The sequence below is a fragment of the Cricetulus griseus genome, chromosome 7, assembly GCF_003668045.3.
Source record: "Cricetulus griseus strain 17A/GY chromosome 7, alternate assembly CriGri-PICRH-1.0, whole genome shotgun sequence".
NCBI lineage: Eukaryota > Metazoa > Chordata > Mammalia > Rodentia > Cricetidae > Cricetulus > Cricetulus griseus.
This window is the reverse complement of record NC_048600.1, coordinates 130,412,073-130,433,267: the sequence shown is the minus strand read 5'-3', so window position 1 is coordinate 130,433,267 and position 21,195 is coordinate 130,412,073. Positions and strand designations below refer to the sequence as shown.

General features: G+C 55.1%; 2 protein-coding genes across 2 annotated transcripts; one reads left to right on the top strand and one right to left on the bottom strand.

Moving 5' to 3' along the window:
* The first annotated feature begins 2,755 nt into the window (after positions 1-2,755).
* LOC100769555 (Uncharacterized protein R102.4) lies at positions 2,756-8,895 on the top strand. Its single transcript, XM_027425527.2, has 7 exons — positions 2,756-3,071; positions 4,547-4,630; positions 5,163-5,251; positions 5,668-5,853; positions 6,796-6,933; positions 7,111-7,303; positions 7,902-8,895. The coding sequence occupies exons 1-7, from the start codon at positions 2,870-2,872 to the stop codon at positions 8,183-8,185; spliced, it is 1,176 nt and encodes a 391-aa protein (XP_027281328.1). The 5' UTR covers positions 2,756-2,869; the 3' UTR covers positions 8,186-8,895.
* A 1,824-nt stretch (positions 8,896-10,719) lies between these two features.
* Tmem235 (transmembrane protein 235) lies at positions 10,720-21,107 on the bottom strand. Its single transcript, XM_027425529.2, has 4 exons — positions 15,889-21,107; positions 15,300-15,380; positions 14,127-14,264; positions 10,720-12,424 (listed from the first exon to the last, which is right to left on the bottom strand). Exons 1-4 carry the CDS (start codon positions 16,073-16,075, stop codon positions 12,183-12,185), a joined length of 648 nt encoding a protein of 215 aa, XP_027281330.1. The 5' UTR covers positions 16,076-21,107; the 3' UTR covers positions 10,720-12,182.
* Between the last annotated feature and the right edge of the window lie 88 nt (positions 21,108-21,195).

Sequence of the window (21,195 nt, the reverse complement as noted above, 5' to 3'; positions counted from 1 at the left end):
ACACACGTCAAGCACCAGGAAGGAGGACCTAGCCATACAAACTGTTTGTCCTATAGCCCTGGAAAGAGTATATGCCTCCGCAGGGAGATAGGCCCACTTGGGAAGGACAAAAGCTAGTGGTCCAGCTATGCCACCTGGGTGGGGTCCTCAAGCCTTGTGCCTTGTTCCTCCTCCCCACAGCTGCTTAATGATTGACAGGCAGCCCCCTTGGGAAGGCCTTATAGTTTCTGAAAGGGTTACAAGCAGGTGGCCAATCTCTGGTTCTGCCATCAAAGGGAGGCGCCTGCTCTTTTGTCCCCTCTCTCCCCTGAGAGCCCCTGTGGCTGCTCCCAGCCCATCCACCCCCCTTCCCATGGAGTCTTCGCTCCCGCCCCCCATTTCCCAGCAGAAGGGCTGCAGCCAGACAATGAGATAAGGCCTTGTTTTCTAAAGACTGGAATTCGGGAATTAGGCAGAGCTTGTGTGTGGGTCAGGGCCAGAGCACCCTGCTATGGGGAAGCAGGGAGCCTTTGTACTAGGTGGAGGTCCCTGGGGCCCCAGGCCTATAGGGACTTGACCTCTGCCCCCCCTTTAGGATGGCTCCGCTACGAGTTTGGGAGAGGGGAAGAATCCCTTAGAGTTGGCTCTGTCTCTGCAGGTGGCCTCTGGCTGCATCTCCTCACTTCTCAGGCCCCCTGGACTTCTTCCCACAGGGTCTGCCACCTTCCTGTGGCCCATGCTGTCCCCTACCCAAGTCACTCTCCCCTCCTCCATCACTTGCTTAGTAGACTGTCCTGTCGCCAAATACAGTAGTTTCTTCCAGGAAGCCTGCCTGGCGGCCATGCCTTTCCAACACACCACCTGCAGACACAGCAGGAAGAAGAAGGGGAAATGACAGAGAGGGGCATGGTCAGCACCTGAGACCAGATGAAGTCCCCTAGAGGCACCTCGTTAGACTGGGTCTCCCCTCTCAGACCAGCTTGCTCCAAGCCCACCACAGACAACTAGGAGGGTTGAGTTCCTGACCTCCCGTCACCTTTTGGTCCTGGTAAGTCTGAGTGTACCACAGCAGAAGCACCAAGTTCCAGGGCTTTGCAGCAGCGCCAACATCAGGATAAACAGAGAAGTCTCCCATGAGCCAGGCACAGGGTCATTACCAGAAAGGTACAGCCTCCAGTTCTCACCATAGTTGGGGACTCTGGGCACAACTTGTCTACTGACACTCAGCTGGGAGTGGAGTGGGAGAATCTTATTCTCTCTCTCTCTCTCTCTCTCTCTGAAACAGGGTTTCTCTGTGTAGCTTTGGAGCCTGTCCTGGCACTCGCTCTGGAGACCAGGCTGGCCTCAAACTCACAGAGATCCTCCTGCCTCTGCCTCCCGAGTGCTGGGATTAAAGGCGGCATGAGCCACCACCGCCTGGTGAGGGGGCGGGATTTTATTTTCCTTGCTATTGTTTTATTTTGCTGAGACAGAGTCTCTCACTCTAGTGCAGACTGGCCTGAAGCTCTCAACCATGCTCCCGTCTCAGCCTCCCAAAGGACTGGGATTACAGGCATGAACCACCATACCTACCTTTTTGCAGTGCTGGGGAACCAACCCAAGGGTCTCATATTGCTAGGCAGGTGCACGGTCACACAGTGCTCTTGGGCATGACTTCCATGGAAACGTCTTGTCTCCCAAGGACAATAGTATAGGAAGGAAGGGATTTCTAGATACCTCTGTGACTCAGTTTCCCATTATCCCCTGGGGGATTATACCTCCAGCCCCAGGAGAAGACATCCTTGAGTCCCCTGCCCGGTACCTAGTTAGTCCTCGGTAAAACCATATTGAAGGCTGGACATGGTGGCTCATTCCTGTAATCCCAGCACTTGGAAAGCTACAGGGAGATTTCTCAGAATGAGATCTAGGTTAGTATGATAGTCTGCAGCGTGAGATTATATCAAAAACAAACAACCCCAACAGAGGTACTGGAGAGATGGCTCAACACTAAAAACACACACCTTGTAACTCCAGCTCCAGGGTGTCCAAAGCCCTCTTCTGGCCCCAATGGGCAACTACACTTGCGTGTACATCCTCCCCACTCCCCCATACACACATAATTTACAAAGTTTTAAATTCATTTTATGAGAGACAGAGAGGAGAGAGAGAGAGAGAGAGAGAGAGAGAGAGAGAGAGAGAGAGAGAGAGAGAGAGAGAGAGAGAGATCGCTGGATATGTATCCCATTTGGTAGAGTGCTTCCCTAGGATGCACAGAGTTCCCAACACAGTATAATCTGGGCATGGTGGCACACACCTGTAATCCCAAACGGGACAGTAGAAGTTCAAGGCTACACAGTGAGTTCAGAACTAACCTGGGATACATGAGACCCTGTTTCAGAAGAGAAAAATTAAAAGGAGCTACTCCTTAGGTGCAACATGGCACCACATATGATTCCTGGACTTGAGGAACTCACAGAAGCAGCGTCTGCAGTCTGCTTCCTCCTGTGTGAAAGGACAGTGGTGGGCTCAGCAGTATTCTCAGCACCCAGGTGGTTTAGAGGCTGGCACGCTTAACTAAGTTAAATCTGCAGTGCCGCGAACAGTGCCAGGTGCACACTAAAAGTCACCTGGAGTCAGCTGCATAAAAGATTACCCCTTTAGCAAAGCGAGGAGCTATCATTCCAAATTCTCCTAGTCGGCACGGCGGAGACGAGCTACGACTCCCAGCGTGCTGCGGGACTCACCATAATTGTATAAAGTTCCACAGAGGACTACAACTCCCAGAGTGCCCCGGGCCTACCCCGCTCCGGTCGGTCCGCACCGGGTCAGAATAGTCCAGCCTCCCGGATCCCCGGCAGGCCCGGAAGAGTGTCCACCGCTCCTGCGCGCAAGGCAGGCGGGCGGCACAGCCATGCTCCGCAGACTGGCCCGGGCTGCGGTCCCGGGGCTCAGGGTGCCCTGGGCGCGGTGGTCTAGGAACTGGGCGGGGGTCCCGGCCCAAGTAGTAGACCTGCGCAGCGACACGGTGACCCGGCCAGGGCCGGCCATGAGGCGCGCCATGGCCGAGGCGCTCGTGGGAGACGACGATTACGGAGAAGACCCCACGGTCCACGGTGAGCCGGGCGAGCAGGCCCGGGGCAGGGGTCGCTGCGGTGACCCCGGGACACTGTCCGTGGTGCTGACGGGAGGACAGCATGGACGCAGAGTGGAGAGCCTCCCATGGCCTTTGAGGACGCACCTACAAGCTAGGTGGTGCACTCTGCGCCCCTGCTCGTTCTCCTGCAGATCCTCGGTAATGCAGACTCTTGAGCTCCACGTTGGACGTGGGGAGCCAGAATCTGCATTTTAACTGGACCGCAGGGTGATTTCTGTCCACTGTCCCCCAACTGCCCAGATGGGTGTTGTCCAGCCTTGCAAAGAATGGCTCTGGGGTGGCCAGAGTGGAGCTCAAGGACCCGTATCAGGAACAGGGAAGAACCAGGGTTGGAGATGTCTTATAACTACTCTCCTTCATTCACTGACTGACTTCACAAAGACAGAACCAATCGAGGAAAGGTTTCTGGGCTTGCCGCACCTTCCCAGGGGCAGAATTTCATAACCTAGGCAGTGCTTTAAGGAGACAGCAAACCAAAGCCCACCCGGGGTCGACAGTCACTGTTAAAGTGGACTTCTGTGTTGCTGGGGTGTGTGCAGCTTCTGGGCGTCAGAGATAACCCTGAGATCACCACTTTGACCCCTGGAGGCCTGTTTGTGGGCCCAGGGGTTATTGAGGCTGATACCAGGAACTTCAAAGATGCTGAGCTACTCCTCTCAGCCGACACCTGGGGTGTAAACAGGTCCCCACATCAAGGCTGGGGAGGTGCTTGCTTCAGGGATCTGGGGCTGGGAGGAGGACAGAGTAGAGCTTGCTAAAGTCTGAGTGTCAGCATTCAGGGTGCAGGGAGACACCTGTGTCTTCTGGGGACAGAATCTAAATCACTTTAGCGTCGGATGTCCTGCCACGGAGGGAAGCCACCTTGGGCTTTAGACAGCCCTCTCACTCACCCACTAGCTACACCCTTGATGCCAGCTCCCCCGACTCCTCCCTAGTGATGTGGAGAGGAAGTCTGCGGGGGGGAAACCGCAGGGCCTCACCTGCCAGGGCTGATGGGAAAGGAAGAAAAACAGGTGTGAGGTTGGGGTGGGAAAGGGGGTTCAAACCGCTAGACAGTTTCGGTGGCCTGGGGCAGGGGACTGTGACCCAGGAGGAAGTAACATGCAGAGGACTGACAGAGGGGCTCTGGACATGTCACGTGATTACCAAGACCCACAGACTACAATGGATGGTAGATGGGCTCCAAGCCCCGCCATGGGCCCTCATCTGAACAAATGCCCTTTTTTGGAGGGAGGGGCTTAAGACAAGGTCTTGCCATGTAGCTCAGGCTGCCCTCAAACTCAGCTCTCCCCCTGCTGCAGCAGAAGCAGAGAAGTACAGGTGCACTCCATCACACCCAGCAACAAGTCATCACTGAACTGTACCAGGGGACAGTGGCTCTGAGCAATTGTTGATAGGCGCGTTCTTGCTCTACCCTCCCTTCTCCCTTCTCAGAACTGCAGGAAAAGGCTGCGAAGCTGCTTGGGGTGGAGCGGACCCTGTTTGTGCCCACCAACACCATGGCCAACCTCATCTCTGGTGAGTGTTCACCACCCTCTGAGCTGGGGTCTGTGGCTCTGGTGGACACATTCCTGGGTTTCTTTTGGGTGCAGCCAGTGGAGCACCCTGGCAGAAGGCAGGGGGTGAGTTAGGTCTGCAAGTCTCTGCCACTCCCTAGCTCTTTTTTCTGGGCGCTTACCTTGCAGCCCTGGCCAGGATTGATCCCCAGTGTGCTTTTGTCCTTAGTCTTCCGACAGGGCCTAGTTGCTGCTAGTGCCCTGGGCTGCCTGTTCCCAGTGACAGCACCCTGGCACTCTTCCCTGCTGGAAGTGTTCTGCAGTGGGCCACAGGGCTCTAATGCAGGTTGTTGGCAACCTAGCCCAGAGTTGTGTGTCACACTAGCCTTTGCATCACACAACAGTGAGGTGTTTGAGGGTTGACGCAGCTCCCTAACTGACAGAGGTGGTCTGAGCTCACTGGGGCTCCAGGCTCAGCTTGGCCACGCTGAGCAGGGGCAGTGGGACCCTCTTGGACCCAGTTCCAAGTCCTTTCCTCCTCCCATATATCTCAGTGATGGGTCACTGCCGGCGCCGGGGTTCCCAGGTCCTCCTTGGGCAGGAATGCCACCTCCACGTCTATGAGCAGGGCGGGGTGGCTCAGGTAAGGACCAGGTACCGCTCCCCTGGGGCCTTGGACATCCTCCAGCCAGTTGGGATGCCAAGGTAGGCACCTGCTTCCCAGACACCAGGCCAGAACCAGCAGAGGGGAGAAAGGGAAAGGCACAGGGAAGCCAGCTGGGAAGATGGGAGGGAGGGCCTGGGCCCAGATTTGCTCATCTGCCTCGGTGCCTTACTGCCCTCTAGTGGGAAGATGGAGCACTAGCACTCCAGAAAGGCACCGAAAGACATCTGGACAGAAACTAGCAGCAAGGGGCCAGCAGCTTCCCCAGATAGGATACTAATGCAGATAGATGCTCAGAACACTCTGGACCCCAATGGTGGCTCCTACTGCAGAGGAGCCTTCCTACCTGGAGGAGCCACTAGACCCACCTGATCCAGTGTCCTCTTGGCCTTCAGATTGCCGGGGTGCACTCCCAGCCCCTCCCAGACATGCCCCATGGCACCTTGGACCTGAATGAGCTGGAGAGAGCACTCACTCGGGGCTTTGGGAGTTCCTACCATCCAGTCTGCGAGCTCGTGTGCCTGGAGAATACACACAGCAGCGCCGGGGGCCGGGTCCTCTCCATCGACTACCTCCGCCAGGTAGGCTGCCTCCCAGCTGGACCCCAATAGCAGCTCACTCTTGACTTTCTGTGCCCCCTGAACAGTCCCTATGCCTAAGGATAACCCTTCCTACACATGCCATGGGCGCCTATCAGCGGGCGGAATGTCGTAGGGGGATGAATGTGTTGGTCCTAGGCTGAAAATGGCTTCAGGCTCCTGATCTATCTGAGGACAGAAACATGAGCAAAGGATGACTTCTCAGGTCCCAAATACACAGAGACAGCAGGCTTCTGAATCTAGACCACTCATGCTGAATCTAGACCATTCCTCAAGATGCTGAGCTCTGGGGAGATTGAGTGGTTAAGAGCAGTTGCTACTTTTTTCCAGAGGCTGAGTTGGGCTGGATCAAAATATCTGTAACTCCGGCTCCAGGGGATCCAGTATCCTCTTCTGGCCCCATAGACATGCCACTATACATGGCACACACACCCCCACCTCCCACACACACATAAAATAGAAATAAATCTTTGGGGGTTTTTTGTTTTGTTTTTTGAGACAGGGTTTCTCTGCAACTGTCCTGGAACTTGCTTTGTAAACCAGGCTGACCTCAAACTCACTGAGATCCACCTGCCTCTCCCTCCCAAGTGCTGGGATTAAAGGCGTGCGTCATCACTGTCGGGCAATGGTTCAGTGGTTAAAAGCACTGGCTCTTCCAAAAGACCTGAACCCGATCCCCAGTGCCCACATCAGGCAGCTCACGCCATTCTGTAACTGCAGCTCCTGGGGGACTCCAGTGCCTCTGGTTTCCACAGGAGTTTGCACTCATGTACATATCTACATGCAGATACATACCAGACTAGTTAGTAATAAAATAGTAAGTTTTAAAAATCTTTTTTAGAAAATGATGCCAAGCCCAGATGCTCTCCCTACCCTGGCCCCTCCTTGACTGTTGCCTGACCTTTGCCTGACCTTTGCTTCCAGGTGCACCTCTTGGCCCACATGCATGGAGCTCGGGTCCACCTGGATGGGGCACGGCTGATGAATGCAGCTGTGGCTCTGTGTGTGCCCCCTGCTCGCCTCGTGGAGCACTGTGACTCTGTGTCCTTCTGCTTCTCTAAGGTGGGCCGACCATCCTGAGGCAGATAGGGTGTGGGCACCCCACTGAGGGTACAGCTAGATCCCTGAGCTCCAGGGCTCCCAGAGCCTGCCAGACCTGCGAGCCCTGGGCAGCACACCCACCTCCCCACCTCTAGGAAAGGCTGTGAAAATAGGCCCGTCTCTCCTCTCTTCTCTTAGGGCCTCGGTGCACCAGTGGGGGCTCTGCTTGGGGGAGCCAAGGACTTCATTGAAGAAGCCTGGCGCCTCCGCAAAGCCCTGGGTGGAGGCATGCGGCAGGCTGGCGTACTGGCTGCGGCTGCCCTGGTGGGCCTGGCTGAGGCAGAGGAGGTGCTGCCAAGGGACCACGAGAATGCCCAGAGATTTGCTAAAGGTGCCTGGACCAACCCCCACCCTCACTTGACTTCTCCCTACTGACTGGGCATAGATGTCCCCAGCCGCAGGACCAGGTTCCCAGCCGCAGGACCAGGTCCCCAGCAAGCTTCTAGGAGGGCCCGGATCTTCTTGCCTCACCGGGCCCCTGCTCCGTGGGCCACTCACACAGGGATGCAACCAGTTGTGTCAGGAACCAAGCCAGCATGGAGCCTCTAATATGGGCCTTCTATACATTTTCTAAATTCTCCTATGATGATATGGGCCTTCTATACATTTTCTAAATTCTCCTATGATGATATGGGCCTTCTATACATTTTCTAAATTCTCCTATGATGATATGGGCCTTCTATACATTTTCTAAATTCTCCTATGATGATATGGGCCTTCTATACATTTTCTAAATTCTCCTATGATGTCCCCATGCCTGAGACCCAGAGAAGTAGAAAAGCAGGAGCCAAATCATGTTCCCAAATCAGGACTCAGGGTCTGTTCCCAACCACAAGATAATGGGGCTGCTCTTCTGCCTTCCCTGCAGGGTGGTGGCCCACGGTTGGGCCCTGGGGTGGGACTGTACTCACCACTGTGTCTGGCTCCAGGACTCCAGGACCTGGCATCACCCATTTGTTCTGTGGATCCTGTCACTGTGGAGACCAACATAGTGCTGGTGCAGGTGGCTGGGCTGCCTCCCGCAGAGCTGTGCCAGCGTCTACAGGCTGTGAGCGCTGAGGAGGTGGCTCAGACTGGCTGTGCCGTGAGCGTGTTGCTGTTTCCCTGGACAGAACACTCCGTGCGGGTTGTGTGGCACCGAGACGTGTCTGCTCAGGACACGGAACTGGCCCTGAGGAAGTGGGAGTTTGTGCTGAGACAGTTGAGGCCCTGAGGTCAGGGAACCAGGGATCCTGTGACCCTCTTAGGATTGAAGTGGGGAGCCATTAGCCTGGTGGAGGGTGACACCACTCAGCCTCTGCTTTCCTCCAGTGACTCTCATGTGATGGCCTCATTCAGTCAGGAGTAACCGGGCACAGGCCAAGATAAAATGTGGCTGAAGGTCAAGAGAAGGAAATGGGGGGCTGGAGAGATGGCTCAGAGGTTAAAAGCACCAACTGCTCTTCCAGAGGACCTGAGTTCAATTCCCAGCAACCACATGGTGGCTCACAACCATCCATTATGAGATCTGGTGCTCTCTTCTGGTGTGCAGATAGACATGGAAGCAGAATGTTGTATACATAATAAATAAATAAAACGTTAAAAAAATTTAAAAAAAGAGAGAAGGAAATGGAAATAGGAAACAGATCCCCAGGCTGGGACATGTAATATGGCTGCCTGGTGTGCATCGGCCCTGGGTTCAATCCCCAGCCCTGTATAAACAGGTGCAGTTTATACTAATACTAGCATGCTGGAGGATTAGAAGTTCGAGGTCATTGCCAGCTACAGAGTGTGACCCGATCCTGGGCCACATGAGACCCGTTCTCCAAACAAACAGATCCTTATGTGACGGGCATAGTTATTAGAGATGGACTGTGAAATAAAGTATCGAAGGAGCTGTATTGGTTACCTTTGTGTCCTGGCTAAATAAAGACAGAAGCAACAGGTTTGAATCCCAGCACCCACACGGCAGGCAGCTCACAACTGCGGCGGTGGGGCTCGGCGGCTTTTGGTGGAAAGATTTATCGTAACACACAACCATCTCTAACTCTAGTTCCAGGGGATCTGACACCTTCTTCTGGCCTCCACTGGCATCAGGCATAGACCTACATGCAGACAAAACACTCATACACATAAAATTAAAAATAACTTCAGTATCGGAACTGGAGAGATAGTTTATCAGTTAAGAGCACTGGCTACTCTTCCAGAGAATCTGGGTTCGATTCCCAGCAACCACAAGGCTGCTCACAACCATAACTCCAGCTCCAGGTCGAGGTGGCAGGACGCTCAAAGGAGCAGGCGGGGACATCAGTGTGACAGTTGGGGCTGCAGTGAGTGCAATTGGAAAAGAACAGGAGACTGCAGCAGAGGACTGTCTGTCTCTACCCTCACCCCTTGGAAAACTCTAGATATATCTGGAGTTCGGGGCTCCCCATGCCCCAGAGCTTTTCTCCTGGGCCTGAGGTGGGGGCATGAAGCCAGAGCCTTCTCCTTTGTTCTCCCACACTGCCTTTAGGAGATATGCATTAACTCACTGCTGAGGAAGGGCCACATACCCCCGCCCCCAAGCTAGTACCTCAAGCCGGCAGGAAATCCTCACTAGTTCTCTGAGTTCCTGGCCTTAGGAACTGGAGGGTTAGCTTAAGCTCTGACCTTTCCTAATCAAGGAATGTGGGCATCTGCCTCCGTGGCGGCTTGTCTGTACCCTGGTCTTATACCCGCCTGCCTGGGCAAGCCCCTTCTCACCCCAGCCTTGGCTCAGTCGGCTCCCCTTAGCACCAGTGACTGAGAGATTGAGGCAGGACCTCCCAATGCGAGGCGACATTGTCTGCTTCTCCCTATGTATCCCCAGGTCAGTCCTGACTTAGTGTGTCAGAAAAGGACCTGAAGGGGAGGGAGGGACGATCTCCCCGACACCTGGAGGCTGCTGCTGTAGCGCATGGATGCTGGCCCAGGTGGGGAGTGAAGCCTGCATACGGGAGACACCGAATTCTCACGGGTCAAGCTCTGGTGGCATCAGAGGGTAAATGGCCAGAAGCAGCCATGGCATGGCAGAGGAAAGAGGAGAGCAGGGCCTTTGCAGATGAGTAGTGAGCTCCGGGGCTTCCTAGCTGGGCCCACATTTGGCTGCAGGAACTGAGGCACACTCATGGAAGACTGAGCATCCTGCCTGTGTGTGTGGGCAGGGGGGGGGGGACTACGGGGGCTGGCTCCCCACTTGTCTCTCTTCTCTCAATGTAAGACACACTGGAGCCTGCTGCCTGTTCACATCAGCTCTGAGCTGCTAACTCCTCCCTGGACAGCACTCGCCTGCCTTTTCACCTGGGCCTCACAGCCCAGCTACCCACTGAACCATGAAACAAGACAAAACCCTTGGGCCAGTTACTAAGGAGACTGGCCCATCAGAGCAAAGGCCTCAGCTAGCTTCAGTAAGTCCCATGTCTGGTCACATGCCCAGGTACACAAGCACATACCCTTAGGCAATTGTGGGAATCTTCACAGCCACCATGTGGGTCTTCCCCAGGGTAATCAGAAGCCTAAAGCCACACACATTCAGTGGGGCTGGAATTCATAAACTAGCTTCCAGCAGGCAGGCACCTCAGCAAATGTCCATGAAGCCAGACAGGGAGAGGCCATCACTTTCCTGTAGCTCCTGTGAGCCACCCCAGGTCCTGCTGAGGCCCAAGGCTCCTCTCAGTTTCTAGAGCTAGGAAGGAGGAGGCAGTTGTGTCTCATGCACACAGGATGTCTGTGACAGGCATACGCGCGCACACACACACACACACACACACACACACACACACACACACAAAAGCACATCACTGACGGCCAGAAACACACACTAGTGTGTGTTCGCCCTTCCAACATCAGGAGAAATGAGTATGTTTCACCTACTTTGAAGAATTCTAGGCTGGCCCTGGTGATGCATATCGGAAATCTCAGCACCAGGCAGGCTGAGGCAGGAGGCAGCAAGTTCAGGCCTACACAGTGAGGCTCTGTCCCTGTGCACACCCCTTCCAAAAATAATACACCACGTGGCAGAAAGAGAAAAATACACACATTGCAGCGGATTTATTGGGACACTTGGCAGTGCTCTTACATGGGATGGCAAAGATTAGAACACAACCTGGGAGGTCGCCATCAGCTCCAGTCCTTTGCCCAACGTGGGTCACATTAAACCCTGCAAAGTATTCCCTGCTCCCTATGAGCTTCCCATATCCTTAGAAGCAATCAAAAGTGGCTTGGGGATACCGCCAGGACAAAACCTTGAGATGAACTACCTTTTCTGGTACTTATCCTAAACTCACGAGGAGCCTGTACCAGAATCAGGTACAGTTTGGGGAACTGCATAGGCCCTACCTTACAGCTGGCCACTGTCCAATTACATAAACTCAGGTCTGCCCCCTGACCAGAGATAATTCAGTTCCTACCTGTGTTGTCCCAGACTGGGAGTGAGTGGGCTGAGGCAGCCTGTGAGCTGAGCAGCCCACACCTGCAGCCAAATCCCCAGGCCTAGCTTCTGCCCAAAGCAGAAGTTCCTCTCTCTAGGCAACCCAGCAGGCAGGCCAGGGATGGCTCCACCTCACCCCAACTGTGGCCAGACTCAAGATACCCTCCTGGTTGTTGCTGCAAAGAGGAAGTAGCATACCAGCAGGGCAGCAGCCTGTGCCAGGACAAGGACCTAGATTTGAAGGTCCACCCTGCCTGGAATCACTTAAGTAAGTGACCCACTTGGTGGCTTGAAAACCAACCTAGACTGTAACCTCCCACCCAGCCCCAAGCCTCCTCCCTATCAACCTCCCCTTGGGAGAAGAAACAAAACAGAACCGGGGTCTTGCCAAACTTCAGTGACACCCGGATCTGCCATCTGTCCTCAGGTTTTCTGGCTCCCACTCTGTGGCATAGGGTGAGTGGTTACTAATGCCTAGACTGGGGATGGAGAGGTAAGGAAGCCCTCAACCAGCTCCTAGCACAGAACGGACTGCCTCAGCAACTGAGGGCCAGAGTGGGCCCTCAGAGTAAGAGCACCCCCTGGGCACCCTGAACCCTGAGGCACCCCATCAGACTGTGCCATCAACAGCTCATGACTGGAGACACGGGCTATCCATCTGGAGAGGAAATGAGCACTTCCCCAACACGTCATCCCCAGGGCACCTTCCCAGCCAGGATTCCAGCAAGTGCTAAGGGTGCCTGAGCCTTGCCTTCTCCCCACCACCCTGCCACCCGGGGACTCAGATGATCACAGAGTGGGGCATTCCTGGGTGTTGGCTCAGGCTGAGGAAGCGGGCAGCTGTAAGCAGGAGGGCACCGCTGAGCACCTCCAAGGCGCAGGAGCCCCAGGCCAGGGCCAGCGACCAGCCGAAGCTGATGTGCACATCCTGTACATGCTGTACCCCATACAAGCGGGCAGTCTCCACAAACGCCAGGTGTGAGTAGCTGATGTAGACGCTGACCCCCGCCAGGGTCAGGGCACCTGGGGAGAGAGGGGCAGCAAGACTGCTCAGACCCAACTTTAGGTCTCCACTCCTAGGACAGGCACAAGCATAGTGAATTCTGAGTTTTAGGGGATGTGGTGCTAGAGAGTTCCAATACAGCCCTCCAACCTGAGACCTCATGGACAAATCACTTGTAAATAGCTCCAGGACTCAGTTATGCCAGAAAAAAAGCACAGATCTGTGGCCCAAACTATCTGGCCTCCATCTACCCTAGCCCTTGGGGTGGAAGGGGAGTGAGTGGATTTCTTTTATTTTGTTGTTTTTAGACAGGGTTTCTCTGCATAGTTTTATAGACCAGGCTGGCCTCGAACTCATGGAGAATGGCCTGCCTCTGTCTCCCGAGTGCTGGGACTAAAGGTGTGTGCCGCCACTGCCCGGTTGAGTGGGTGGATTTCTAACCGCCCACAGAAAAAGCCACAGGTTTAATCTGGGGAAGGGTGTGAAACAGACCCTAATACATTGCACGCTGGGAGAGGCAGGGGTGGGGTCAGCACCACAGAGGAACTGCCATGCTCCCAGGCTTCCCCAGAGCCAGCACAGATTGTGTCCACCTCACCTGTGGCACCCAGCTCCCTGGAATGGCGACCTGTCTCCCAGCCTTAGCCTTCTTACAGTCCATCTCCCATCTGGTCCCTGAAGCCTTGGCTGACAACTCCAGAGCCATCTGCCTCAGCTCCTGATTTCCGGACTCAGGGGACCCCAATCCCTTGCTCCTTTCCCTCTGAGGGCCGAGTACACTGTGCTCAGGAGAGCTGTGGTCAGCTCCCTCCGACTCGCCACATCTACCAGTGTCTTTACTTCAAGAAAAATGCAGAGGCTCCGTGTCGCCATGAAGCTTTCCAGTTAAAGTCCCAATCCCTTATAGTTGTCCAAGGTTTCCCCGTGGCTTCTTAATTGGATTTTGCACTCCTGGGTCTCCCGGGTCAAGGCTGTAGAGACCTGGGTCTCCCGGGTCAGGGCTGTAGAGACCTGGGTCTCCCGGGTCAGGGCTGTAGAGACCTGGGTCTGAACATCTGTCTCATTAGCTTGTGGCTGCAGGTTCCTCATCTCAGGGCCATCCCACTCCGAACAAAGATCTCTTGGGGAGCCCAGTGCTTCCTGGAGGGAAGCGGGCTTGTCTGGGAGATCTCAGCGTCACAGCTGAGTCATAGCCCTGAGAGTAGGACTGGTCCCAGGCAACAGAACTGCACAAACCTGGCCCCAGTGATAGATAGAGGCTGCTGTAGATGGATAGACCCCTGCAGGGCCACATGCCCACTGTGGTGACAGCTAGCCTAGGTGGCTGGAACAGACTGTACCAAGAAGGGGGCAGACCATCAGTTTCCTTCTGGCTCTGGAAGCCTTGTGTGTCTAACCTGCTGCAGTGGCCTTAAGGAGCCACCGGGGAGCTCTTGGCCCCGTGCTGGGGCTAGTTATAGCCCTGGAGTAGGGCGGGTGAGAGCCAAGGATGACATGCTCTTGCCTGCCCTGCTCTACCTCAACCATTCTCACCTGGTAGGAGAGAGGAGCGGATGGGGTCAAGACCCACACCCCTCTTCTTGCACCATCTGCCCACAGAGCTAGTCTTGCAGTTACCATGGAGACCCGGAAGTCTCTGGGGCCAGGGTAGAGGTAAATGACAGTCAGAGCCCCACTCCCACAATCTGAGGTCCAAGATCCTCCAAGGGACCTCTCACTCACCCCCTAGCAAGAAGTAGCAGCCAGTGATGAGCAGCAGAGGGACACTCTGGGACAGGGAGCTGAGCAAGCCACAGACCCAGCCACACACGATGAGGATGAGGCTGAGAGGCAGGACCACCATGACTGTGCGATGCAGCGCTGTGGGAAGGAAGAGTGGGCTCCGGCAGGCAGAGAGAGGGGCCTGCCTCTAAGAAGGAGCCGCCGACAGTCATGCCTTCACCTGCTCAGGTCGCCCGTAGGGTCGAGCAGATGCCCATCTCCATAGTAACATGAGACCCTCCCAGGGGTCATCCCTTTCTGGTACAGGGCTTCCTGAGGCCAGGCTGAGAGAGGCTCTGCCAATGCCCTCCCCGTCTCACCCCCACCGTCAGGCTCTCAGGGGCAGTAGGTGTCTATGGCCATCCAGCTAGAGAGCTGGCCAGTCCAAAGGGGGGCTTGTGTGTCCCATGAGGTCTAGTCATGCTCTGAGCTGGAGCACATCCTCGTTGAAAAGGAACTGAGGTATGAGGAGGGGAGGGCAGGCTGGGATCCCAGGATCTGTGGTCAGGGGTCTATGATGGGAACACCCTTGGGGTCACCAAGGTCTCAGAAACAGTTTGGTGGGCTGGGGTGAGGCGGCTGGGGTAAGGTGGCTGGGGTGAGGCGGCTGGGATGAGGTAGCTGTGGTGAGGTGGCTGGGGTAAGGTGGCTGGGATGAGGTGGCTGAGGTAAGGTAGCTGAGGTAAGGTGGCTGGGGTAAGGTGGCTGGAATGAGGTGGCTGGGGTGAGGTAGCTGAGGTAAGGTGGCTGGAGTGAGGCGGCTGGGGTAAGGTGGCTGGGGTGAGGTGGTTGAGGTGAGGTGGCTGGGGGGGGTGGCTGGGGTGAGGTGGCTGGGGTAAGGTAGCTGAGGTAAGGTGGCTGGGGTAAGGTAGCTGAGGTAAGGTGGCTGGGGTGAGGTGGCTGGGGTGAGGTGGCTGGGGTGAGGTGGTTGAGGTGAGGTGGCTGAGGTAAGGTGGCTGGAGTGAGGCGGCTGGGGTAAGGCGGCTGGGGTGAGGTGGTTGAGGTGAGGTGGCTGAGGTAAGGTGGCTGGGATGAGGTGGCTGGGGTGAGGTAGCTGGGATGAGGTGGCTGGGTAGGGTGGTTTGGCTTCAGACCTGCCTGAAGAGTCAGAGATAACACTGTCCCAGGACTCACAGAGAAGGTGCTGTATGGAGGGGGAAGCTTCCAAGCTGTCGCTGGCAAACGGGTCAACCAGGGGTACACAGCTGTTGTGTCCTGAAAGTCAAAGTACAAATGGGGGCTGGGAAACACGGGTGTCATAGCCTTGGGATCCTATTGAACTCTTGACTGAGGCCCTGGCAGGTCTTCCTCTGACCTCCATGGAGGTACCTAGACCTAGAGAGGCTAAGGAGATACAAACTGTCACGTTACTCAGAAGCAAGGGACAGAGCCACGGTCCACCTGACCTGTCAATTCCCAACGGCACCCCAACTGTTCCCAGGCAGGCCCCAGAGGAAAGCTCTTCAGAACTTCAGAAAGCATAGTGCCAGCCCGGCCCCCTTCTTCCCACCCACCGCCACGATGGCAGCACCTGCCCCTGAGCTTCTTCAGGCCCTTCCACAGCCCAGCTGTCATCCAGCAATTTGAGGGGAGACTCCCTGGGGAGCGGACCGAGATGCCACAGAGGTTGAGCAGGAGGGAGTTGTAGGGGCAGGAAGGCAGAAAGTGGAAATGGACCAGGTGGGAGGGGAGGGGACCTACTGGGTCTCCGGGAGCATCTCACCTTCGCAGGTGCGCCAGAGCCCAGAATGTGAGGAGAGCTGCTGCGCGCCGCCTCCGGAGCCGGAGCCGCCAGCGTTCGCCACCTCCAGGATGTACCAGTAGTCGCTGGCCACCGCCGCCGCCAGCAGTGCGAAGCTGAGCAGGGCGCCCAGGGCTGCGCTCAGGAGCAACGCGGCCACAAGGGCCATAGGGCAGCAGCCGGGTAGGGATGCAGGGCCGAGTGGGAAGCGCAGCTACGGATGGGCTGCACGGATGGGCTGCACGGAAGGGCTGCACGGGGTGGCGGGGAGTCGGAGACAAAGGGAACTGTGGGCTGGGGGCAGTCAGGGTTCTGGACAGAACTGATGCAGGCTGATGAAGGTTTAGGCGGTGGGAGGGGCGGAAGCCTCAGCAGGAAAGGGCATGGGAGGGGTGTTGAGGAGCAGAAATGGGTGGAGGGCAGGGGCATGGGAGAGGCAGGCGCTGTCCTAGGGTCTTCAGCTACCGCTACTTTCCTGCCACCCTGACTGGCCAAGCTAGCGAGGAAAAGGATGCACCTTTCTGTGCTGGCCAGGCAATAAGGGAAGAGAAGGGGAAATCTAAGGTCGTGGCAGAGCTGGGGACCACAGAGATGAGTTCAAATACCCATGTTGCCACAAACTGGTCGACACAAGCGTGTTCCCTCCCCACCCCTGCCGTGTGGTGCTGAGAAGAGGGTCAGAGGTCAGCCGGAGACTGCTCCCAGGAGCATGGGCAGCGGCAGCCTGCGACTGGACTACTGCACCAATCACCAATAGCTCCTAGGAAAATGCGTTTTCTCCCTGCTGCAGGGCTTATCCCATTGATCCTCGGAACTGATGAAAGCCAGGACCCCAAGCTGAGATGTGTCACACTCTGAGTCGTCCCTATGTGTGCCCAGCTGGGTCCCATATGTTCAGGGCACACACTCACAGGGCACTATTTACAGTGCGCACACCTACAGGACACACACAAATCACACATAGAGACCCCTTGAGGACAGGAGTCAGATGGTAATGGCAGGAGAGACAAAGAGGCCTGACCAGGAGGAACCTAGGCAGTGAAGCTGGGTGGTTGGGGTTACACTCTGGAGAATGCCAGGGCCTCTGAATCATTGCCCTGGGTGGACAGAGCCTGAAGGCGGGGGCCAGAGGTGGTCTTTCTTGAACACAGGAGCTTTGTGCCTCAGGTCAGCCAAGCCCTCCCTTGGACTGTTTGGAGATTTCTCTCTGAAAGCTCTTGGTTTGAGGAATACAGTCCTGAGATAAAAGCCATCTTAGCAAAGTTATTAAAACAATATTTCAAGTGGAATTCAGACAGAGCACAGAATCCTTCCAGTGTTTTGTGAGCTGTTCTTTCTACACATACACTGGGCCATCCCTGCCCACATCTGCTGTGTGGGAACCTCTGCAGCTGGCACTGTCCTGCAGACACCCCTGCTCTGGAGCCAGGTAGTAGCCAGTGGCCCACTGACTGGGAAGGACTAGGAACCCAATGGGTACTCAGAGAGCGGCAGCCTTCCCAAGGCAGGAGGAAAGGGAGAAGGGAGACTCTTGGATTACAGCTGAGGAATAAGGGCAAGTCACACAAACTTGAGGTCACCTAGCTGTTATCTCATGGTGTCACAACATGGTAAGAATCAGTCTTGCTTTCCGCCAAAGGCTCCTTTTATAGAAAATGTGGATTGACATGCTGGTCTCGTAAGCATTGTGGGGTGAGCCACAGAATACTGAGTGTTACAGTTGGGAAGGAAAGGTATTCTGCCACTCAGGAGCCAAGGAGTACCACAGGTCATAGTAAGCATAGCAGCTTACAGCCCTGCTCCAGGGAAAGGCTTCCCCAGTGTAACAGCTCTGCTCCAGCAGGGAAGGGTTTCCCCAGCAAAGTTGTTAGAAAGTGGTACAACCCTGCTCCACTTGCTCAGTAAGAAGTTACTTCTCTCCTCTGCTCCATTCCCGCCAAGGAAGGTCTCACCCAAACCTCATTCAAGAAATTTATTGGGAGGGAAGAATCCAGGAGAGTGGCTGCCTCTGGCATGATGGAAGCAAGCAGGCAGCCAGCCAACCACAAGCTGAACAGACAGGGGGTTTATATGGGGCTTCTTAGGGGCAGAGTTTTTCCAGGGAGATTTCCAGGGTGGGGATTGGTCAGATTTCAGTCCCTGAGCTCAGATTGGCTAGATCTCATGCTCAGGGATTGGTTGGTTTGCTGCTCAGGTTCAGGGTCAAATTTGGCTCTGGTTTCAGGACCATAGTATGTTTCTTTCACTGGTCCTTTTTAGCCTTTTGGCTCGAAGGGCCAGAGTGTATTTCTTTCACTGGCTGTGATTCCAGGGACAAAGTGTGTTTCTTTGGCTGGCCATCTGCCTCCCTCTCATTGAGCTCCCTGCCCTTGAGCTGGTTTGCAAAGGTTCATGCTTCTGCTACAGAACCAGCAGGTCTAGTGCATCTTGTTAGGGTAGGCAGCAGCCATGCCAAGGCCACTGCTACCCTGGGGAAAGTGACAGCAAGAGGCACCCACACCATCTCTGCACTAATTCCCCCAAGCTGAAGGGCTGGAAGATGGCCTGCTAAGAAGTCCATACCCACTTCATTTCCAACCCTGGGTTCTGTGCAGCTGACGCCACTGATTGTCTTTTAGGCAGCAGGCGCTGGTCCCTGAGGGGTGGCTCTAATGAATTCTGCCAGCGTACATCCCCAACTGGACCCAAAAGACACTGAGCCCAGTCTGCAGAGGTGCTGCTTTAGAACGACCCAGCACTCATTACATGCTGTCTCATCAAATGTGTGAGCGTATTAGGCAGGCTGTGTGCTGCCAGTGACTCTTCAACACCAGCAAGATCCATCATCACAGATGTCAAAGACAGGTGGGCTTCTGGAGGAAGACGTCCAGTCTTGAGTAACAAAAACAGGCTGTATCCAAGCCTCTTTAACTAGGTCACATTTGCAGCTAGAACGGGAGTCAGTTTCTAGTGGAAACCATCTGGCTGATGAGCCAGCCTCCTGCCCCAGGCTCTCTGGCTATTGCCTCCAGCCTGAGTTTAGGGAAGCAGTTGGAACTGTCAGCTAAATTACCCTCCAGCAGCTGGGCATCAGTTATACTGACAGCTCATTTTACTGAGCTTGGCAAACATCCTCCCACAGATGAGCCTCAAATTACTGTCCAAGGGGGCCGTTCGTCTACCCAGCATGCGGGATGCAGCTGGCTAAGTCCAGCAAATGCAAGAGCATAGGTCAGAAACACAGAGCTTTTCATCTTGGACAAACAAGTCTGCAGCCAAGACTGTTCACATACGCTTAGGAAGCACTGAGCTGGATCCATTCAGAGATGTGACCATGTCTAGGGGGCAGTAACTGGAAGAGCAGGCAGTCCCAAACCCACAGGTCTTTGTGGCTCCACCTGCTGAGCTGGCCACAGAAATCGGAGAGAAAGAGTAGAGGAGTTGTTGGAGGAGAGCAGAGCCAACAGCATGGCTGTGAGAGGCAAGGACCCTTGTCTAGACAGCTCTCCAGGGAGCCTGCCTCCAGCTGGGACTTTGCTGTGTGAAATGTTTCCAGCACCATGTCCCCGCCACTCTACCATCAGACTACATTTAGTGAGCAGAACCCACACCTCACTCCTGACCTGTGCACACGCCTGTGCTGGTGCAGCTGTGCTCCTGACAAGGGCTTGGATGACATAACAACGTTCAGAGATGCCTCTTCCTGTTGCCACCCAGGGTGCTCAGGCACACTTGCCCAGGGCTCTTGCTGGCCTTTTATCTTCTTAGAGTTCAGAAAGCAAGTAGAGACTTTGTCAGCTGACTTCAGGAGATGGGGTCCTGGGTGCACTGCCAGTGAATGCACTCAAACTAATGTCATCACTTTGGTAACTAAAGGGCACAGCCCTTGGGGGCCGAGACCCAGTTTGTTCCCTCCCTGTGGAAACCTATCAAGTCCCATGGACTTTGCCAGTGGGCAGTGGGCAGGAAACATGCAGCTGTGCTGTCTCCTGACTGTCCCCTGACTTGGTTCAAGATTGAGGTGCAGTGGGCCAACGGCCAAGCTGGCCTCTGTACAGGCGTCTTGGTCTGGAGCCTGCCCCACCTGGGCTCAGATGTCCACTTGGTGCTTGCCCATGGCCTTGATGAGTTCCCACCCATGTGTTGGCTCTGCCCTCCTATTTCTGATTTCCGTTTGGTGAGGTGGAAATAGGCACAGAGACCCAGCTCTTAACGTGCACCACAGTTCCCTTGTCCTTTGTACAGAGCTGCTGCAAGGCCTCAGGGAGGCCACCAGAATGTGTCAGGTGGTTCTGGAGACAGTCAGGCCCCAGATGTGCAGAGCAGCTCCTAAAATGGCTGCCCAGCAGCTATCTAAGTGAACACAGATATCTTGCAACATTCGTTGAACCAAAGTCCGATCCTGAGATGGCTGGTTTGGTTTGCCAGTGCTCTTTCTGAAATTCAGTGGCAGGCTGGGTCATTCAGAGCTGCTGGGGAGCCTCTGCAGGCCACCTGGGCTGTCATTTCTTCATTGCTTCATGCCCTCCCTACTGGCTTCCTGTGCTGATACTCTGGAGTCAGTGAGGCTGGGAAGCCAGGCAGAGAGCAGAACTGGACTCTGGCCAAAGACGCTTGAGAAGAAGTTTATCAGCATGGTCTGTATGGGATAAGCACAGCTGTGAAATCTGTCACAGCGCAGTGTGCCTTTCCCCGCATGCTTGGAGAATGGTCACGTGGTTTGTTTGAGTAGGGTGTCCTATGGGCCAGGATGACCTCGGCCCCATACGTACAGCTTAGGGTAACCTTGAACTCCTGATCCTTCAGCCTCCGCTTCCACCCAGTGTCTTAGTTTATCCTGATGTGTGATCAAATATTCTGACGAAAGCACTTGAAGGGCAGAGTTTCCTGTGGCTCAGTCCATCATGGTGGAGAGTCAGGACAGGTCAGCAAGCAGCTGGTCAGTCAGGAAACGGAACAACAGCTCTCCATTTATACAGCCCAGCACTCCACATCAACTAATGTGATCAAAATAACCCCCAAAAGCCCATCTCCCAGGTGATTCTAGACCTGCCAGGTTGACAGCATGACCATCACCCCTGACTGCCTTGATGGGGTTTCATTAGGGAACGAAACCCTGCCCCATGGGAGTCATGCTGTAATCCCTGTACCTTTTCACTGCTGTTCAATTATGCAGCTCATGCTGGGACTGACACTTAAATGCCACCCAATTTATGACATCATAGGGTAAAACGAACAGCACCTGGTACAGTGTCATGAGTCAGCGTCTCAGCACCTGGGAGGCAGGGGCAGCAGGACTGAGTTCACCCC

What these genes read in the sequence shown, in the direction of transcription:
- LOC100769555 (XM_027425527.2), top strand. Translation starts at nt 2,870, where the DNA reads ATGCTCCGCAGACTGGCCCGGGCTGCGGTCCCGGGGCTCAGGGTGCCC. An exon ending in CATGGCCAACCTCATCTCTG is followed by an intron (nt 4,631 to 5,162) that starts GTGAGTGTTCAC and finishes CATATATCTCAG; the next exon opens with TGATGGGTCACTGCCGGCGC. An exon ending in TGTCCTTCTGCTTCTCTAAG is followed by an intron (nt 6,934 to 7,110) that starts GTGGGCCGACCA and finishes CTCTTCTCTTAG; the next exon opens with GGCCTCGGTGCACCAGTGGG.
- Tmem235 (XM_027425529.2), bottom strand. Translation starts at nt 16,075, where the DNA reads ATGGCCCTTGTGGCCGCGTTGCTCCTGAGCGCAGCCCTGGGCGCCCTG. An exon ending in CTCCATACAGCACCTTCTCT is followed by an intron (nt 14,265 to 15,299) that starts GTGAGTCCTGGG and finishes TCCTTCCCACAG; the next exon opens with CGCTGCATCGCACAGTCATG. An exon ending in CTGCTACTTCTTGCTAGGGG is followed by an intron (nt 12,425 to 14,126) that starts GTGAGTGAGAGG and finishes CTCTCTCCCCAG; the next exon opens with GTGCCCTGACCCTGGCGGGG.